Below are 6,000 nucleotides of genomic sequence, written 5' to 3'. Positions count from 1 at the left end.
AGGAAAAAGGTAGGCGCTTTAAGTTAGTTTTTTGCGGATTTATATCTTCTAGTAGCTATATTCCTTACGGTCTCTCTAAAAGACTAAGGGATTAGAGTAACGTATATTAAACCCTACGGTAGCAGCTTAGGTTTAATTATTATAGCTTTTATTATTATCGCTTTAGTAGGGGTTCCCGTTAAGTAAAGCTACTCGGCGTTAACCCTTTATTAAGTATTAGGTAGGTAAGGTTACTAGGGGTATAAAGACTTAGGTAGCGTTATATACAGTAAAGAGGTATCTAACGTTATTATAAATATGCTTATTAAGCTAAAATTATAGGTATTTCATTATACCTTCTCTTTTAGTAACCGTAGTAATAAGTATAATTTTAGCCTTCTTTAACTATTAGACGTTGCGTTTAGACACATAACGTCTTAGCCACCCAGTCGAGCCAGCCACCCGGTCGAGCCACCCCTAGAGCAGAGCTCTCGTATGCACGGACTCTCACCCAAATTTGTCAAATTATATTGATATTATACAAAAAGATCGTCCTGCATTGGAAGTTCCTTCCACACCTTCTTCGCGAAGCCTATTACACCTCGTAGAGCCATACGGCGTTCCTTTTGAGCGGCCTCTACCTGCTCCTTTTGCTCCCGCTCTTGGTTCTTTTGTAGAGCCTCCCTTACTGATAGAACTCGTGCCTTACCATATGACGTCTTGCCCTGTGCTCCACGCTGCCTCTTCTGCTTCTTAATAAGCTCCATATTTATACGCTGAAGTATAGTTTTATCAGCAAGAGTTCTTAAGGCAATTTGCTGTAGATCAAGCAAAGCTTTAGAGCGTAAGGGTGTAGCACCTTGTATAACCGAATTAATAACTTCATTGATTTTTTCTCTAACGGAAGGCGATACAGGAATATCAATTCGAACACCATCCTTATTTGTAAGGCTTGCAAATGGAGGAGTTTCTGGTTGAATCTTTAATAGAACAGCAGAAGGATCGTAAGGAATAAGGCCTGTTGCCCGCCATGCACTTGCTATATTGGTCAACGATATAGCTTGACTGCGTGCAGCTTGGTATATCTCTAAGAACTCTTGCTTTAAAATAGCCAAGGCTCCGTATAGCGCAGTATCGTTAAGGCACTTTTTGTAAGCTCGTGAGAGAGGGCCGAATATACCAATATCTAAAGGCTGTAGTATATGCGTCGAATAAGGAGGAAGGCAGAGAGGCACGATCTTATGAGCCTCGCAATACTCAATGAATGGTATTGAGACGTGGCTCTCGTGGCCATTAAGAATCAACAAGCGATAGATTCCTTGGAGTCGTGGCTTGGTATATAAGTTGAAGTGATTTAACTAGTTAAGAGCTATATCCGAATTGGTCCAGCCCGAATCGCTTACTCGAATTACCGTCTTAGGATTAAGACGTGCGGTTATCCAAGCTCGTTGTACTTGCTTGCCCTTAAAGATAATATAAGGAGGCAATTGATATCGACCTCCTGATATACATTCAATTAAGGACACCCACTCGCGATTGCCTGGCTCTGCAGTAAAGGCTTGGGCCTGCGATCGAGGAACTAACACCTTAACCTTATCGCCAACTCCTAAGGCAGTTCCTTTCTCATCTATATTATATTGATCTTCTATAGAGACTCCATACTTTGCGACCGTGGCTGTGTATAAATTAAACCATTCTTAAATAATTTCAGGATCCTTAGTATTCTTTCTTTTTTAATTAAGGCCTCTGGTGAATCTGGCTTTAAGTTCTGGGTGGCGATGAAGGAAGTTCTTATACCAATGTTGGCCAAGCTTAGTAGGACTCCCTCTTAATTTGAGAATATCTTTGGCCATAGACTCAAGGTGTTGTACTCTTGGTGGCCACCCCCAGCTTGCCATTGTATTAATCTATTTGATTAGAGAGTCCTCCTTAATAACTGAGAGCTTTTGCTGAGCTTGCGAAAACTCTCGACTTGATTGACGGCCGTTCAAACGGTGGTTAAGAGTTGATCGCGGTAAGCCAAAAGTTTGGGCAATTTGACGAATAGATTGGTCGGGGTTGGCTTGTAGATGCGAAATCGCAAGTGCCATTTGAGCATCTTGATCAAGATCAAGCGATTCGGTGGCCATTGAGCCCATGGTTGTGGTGTAGGAAAAGGTAGTATGCATCGAAAAGGAGGTGATTTGAATCGCGATCGACAGGTGGCTCGACCGGGTGGCTGGCTCGACTGGGTGGCTAAGACGTTAGAGGTTATCTTTAGTCTCTTAGCACACGTTATTAGCGACCGCCTTACGAGCTTATAGGTCTTAAATAATATTACAATCTTAGACAGTATGTATCTTAGCTTATATAAGCTTTAGGTAGTAGTTCTATAAAAGGTAGTAGTATTTATTAGGTTCTTATACTACCATTTTTATAAATATCTCGGCGTTTTATATTTTAATCTTAATAGGTGGTAGCCCTTCTGCTTACTTATCTGTAGTTATATAGTTAATAAAAGATAAAACATTATTAGTATCCACCTTGCTAAGGTTATTATAATCTTTTAAGCTACCTCAATCGTCAAAGGACGATCCTGACAATAAGGACGATCCTGATAATAAGGACGATCCTGACAACAAGGACGATCCCAACGACAAAATACTATCTTAATTCCTCCTTTGCCTATCAGTTAAATGACTCTACTAACGAGTTCGTTAACTACCATCATCCTTAATAAGCTAGAAGACTGGGAATAATGGCTATAGCAACTCCAAGCCCTCGCGGATTAGCGAATTTAAGCCCACGTTAACCTAGATAAGGAAGTACCTTAATAAGGTCTATTATAAGAACCAGCCTATCTAGAAGTTATAGATTTTAATAAGAATGTAACCTTATATATATAGCTTTCAATAAATTAATAAAGAGCGTATAAAAATAGTAGACAATACTATAACTAGGATATAAAGTATTTCCTAAAATAAGAAGAGCACCTTTAAAAGATTCGCACCTAAATTACGTCTATAGTATTAATTTAGAAGAAGCTACTACTTAACCCTTCTCTTATAGTTAAGGAATAGATATCTTAGTTAAAGGAGAATATAGAACCCACCCTATTGTTTATTAGGAAAAAGGTATAACACTAGTATATAAAAGCACTTAAGGGGTTTAAACACTTGTTAAAATTAAATTAGTAGTTAAATTAATAAGAACATATAATAGTATTAGGAGAGAAGTATAAGATCCCTTAAATATCTAATAGAATCTGGCTATAAGAATTAGCAGAAGTCGTTTAACCCTTTAGTAACGCCTACTATATAAAGTATACTACCGAGTTAAATAACCCTTAGAAGTTAAGATCTTCCGAATACTATAAAGTAGTAAAGGAGCTGCAAGAAGGACTTAGAATACCCTTAAAGAAAGCCAATACTACTATAAGAGGGAGTACCTTTAATATATACTTCGCAGAGTAAGCTATAATAGATTACTCTAATACTACTAAAGGTTTAGGGAAAGGAACCTTAGTATATACTAAACGCTTAAAGAGAGCCGGGTTACTAGTAGATGAGGAGACGTCCTATAAGAAGCTACTACCTATATACTTAGTATGCGAGAAATAAGAACATTCTCTATAAGACTATTAGTATTTATTTAAAGATAAGAAACCCAAAGGAGTTATAATCGGAAATAGTCGGATTAAAAGGGTGCTAAAGAAGGTAGAAAAGAATAAGGATTTTACTAACTAAGTTATAAAGATTAGACTTAAAGAATAAGAAGATATAGCTTAATAATAATAGGATAAGAGCTAGGAGATAGTTAAGATTAAGGGAGAAGCTAATATAATATTTTTAGAATTGTTTTACACCGGTTAACCTTATTTACTAAAGCTATTAACTATTCTTAACTCTAGAACCACTCTTTATATCTTTAATAACCTCTCTTATTTTTATAATTTTAGGAAAGCTTTAAGATATAAATATATTATCGCCGGTAGCTTAAAAGCGCCTATACTAGGTTACGGTAATATTATTATCTAAGTTATAAAACTAGACAAGAGTAAGGGAATCCTATATCTTAAGGATGTTGCCTTTTATACGGACTTTAATATAAATCTAGTATTATTCCGTCTACTTTAAAAATAAAGGTACTACTAGGATAATAAAGGAGATAATAATCTTTTAGTTTAGAAGGATAATATAATCCTATATTAAATAGAAGAACATTATAGATAATAAACTATTAAGTACATATAACTAGGAAGTCTATTAGCGTTTAATATAAGCTAACTACTACGCCGCTAACAGAAGCGTAGAGTATTATTAAAAGACATTTATTTAGATATAAAAGGTAATATAAGATTATAGTATCTGCGTCTAGGTTATCTAGGTCCTATAAGCCTTTATTATTTAGGTATTAACGCCCTAAAAGTTAAGCTTTAAGGCCCTAAAATAATAGAATATTAATACTACAGCCTCGCTAAAATTAAGCGTTAGGTTTTACAAAGGTTCTTAAAATAAAAGATTAATAAACCCTATCTTAACCTCTATATTAACTAGACTAACCTTAAGAAAGTATATACCAGATTCGTATAAGTTATACTTATCTATAACACCTACTTAGGAAGATCCTTCCCGTACTTTATAATAACGTATAATAAGGAGAAGGAGACACTATAAGTGCTTAAATTTTTCATTAAGTGGATTTGTCTAAGGTATAACCTTAAAGTTAATACTATTAGATTAGACAACGAGCTAGGGAAAATAATAACCCTTAAATGGCTACGGTCTTAAGGGATTATATTTAAGCATTTAGCGCTATATACCTAAGCTTAAAATAGTACCACCAAACGCTTAGGGGGTATAATTATTAAGAGAGCACGAGTAATAAGAATTGCTACTAATTTACCACATAATCTATAGAATAAGATAGTTAACTATATAGTCTACCTTTAAGATTAAACGCTACGGGAAAGCAATGGATGGAAATTACTATATAAGAGGTTCTATACCTTCCTAGTTAATAGAAGATTAAGAAAACCGTAACTAGTGCACCTAAAAGCCTATAGCTGTAGGGTATACGCGATAATGTCGGATGCCTAACTAAAGAAGAAAAAACTAAGCAAGCTAAATCCGCGAGCCTATATCGGCTACCTTATTAGCTATAACTCTACTAATATTTATAGGATTTAGATTCTATATAAGGGTATCATTATCTTTACTAGGGACGTTATCTTTAATAAAAAGATATTCTTTAACGGCAAGTAAACGGACATCTTAAAGGATCTATACGCTAAATTAGACACGCTAATTAAGAAGATTTAACTCCCTAATACCCTAACTAAGAACGAGGTCCTTTTAGAAGATAATAAAAAAGTATTTAAACCGTTAATTTAAGAGGAAAACAACGACGTTAATAAGCCAGTTTAAACCTTTAATAAGTTAGTAGACCTTAAGCTTGCAAGAGCTCTTAAAGACGCATATTATACGCTACCTCTAACGGAAGAAGACGAAGAATCTCTATATACCTTTTACGTTAAGTATCCTATAAAGTTAGATATATAAGATTAGGACATTATCTAACTAATAGAAGACGGGTTTAACACTTAGGGGGTGTTTAACGACTTGGTTAAAGACTTATTTATGGAAGCCGGCGATTATAGGTTTAAAGACTTTGTTACTAAAAGGATCACTTTAGCCTATTACGGCGCCTTCTTAGCAGGAAGGAAGTTTAACCTTAATAGTTAACTTAACGATAGTAAGCTGAAATTAGGTAAAATACATAATATTAGATTATAGAGGAAGAACTTACCTCCCCTACCTTAGTTAATCTAGGACCTTAATATATACCCTCTTTAAGATTATTTCTAAGAGGCTTAATAAGCCTACCTCTAATCTTATTATTAAATAAGGTTATTTTAAGAAATAGATAGGAAGTATATAAAGGGATAGTAGATCCTTAGCTTAATATAGGTGTTTGTTTATAAGATGGATAAGTATAAATTCCTCTAAAAATATAAGACACGCTTAGTAGTATACGGAAATT

The 6,000-nt window shown here is 35.0% G+C and overlaps 2 protein-coding genes across 2 annotated transcripts; both read right to left on the bottom strand.

Moving 5' to 3' along the window:
- Positions 1-465: 465 nt before the first annotated feature.
- K441DRAFT_717850 (DDE-domain-containing protein) lies at positions 466-1,199 on the bottom strand (the record flags this gene model as incomplete). Its single annotated transcript, XM_067653999.1, has 1 exon — positions 466-1,199. A coding segment is annotated over one exon (684 nt), but the record flags the coding sequence as incomplete, so codon positions are not given.
- Positions 1,200-1,580: 381 nt separating this feature from the next.
- Positions 1,581-2,216, bottom strand: K441DRAFT_717834 (uncharacterized protein). The gene has a single exon (XM_067653998.1). The coding sequence runs from the start codon at positions 2,145-2,147 to the stop codon at positions 1,887-1,889; it is 261 nt and encodes an 86-aa protein (XP_067504593.1). The 5' UTR covers positions 2,148-2,216; the 3' UTR covers positions 1,581-1,886.
- Positions 2,217-6,000: the final 3,784 nt, after the last annotated feature.

The sequence above is a fragment of the Cenococcum geophilum genome (genome assembly GCF_001692895.1).
Source record: "Cenococcum geophilum 1.58 unplaced genomic scaffold K441scaffold_18, whole genome shotgun sequence".
NCBI lineage: Eukaryota > Fungi > Ascomycota > Dothideomycetes > Gloniales > Gloniaceae > Cenococcum > Cenococcum geophilum.
This window is presented reverse-complemented; position numbering and strand designations above follow the sequence as displayed.

Excerpts from the sequence above, each read along its gene's own strand:
- K441DRAFT_717834 (XM_067653998.1), bottom strand. The coding sequence starts at position 2,147 with ATGCATACTACCTTTTCCTACACCACAACCATGGGCTCAATGGCCACC.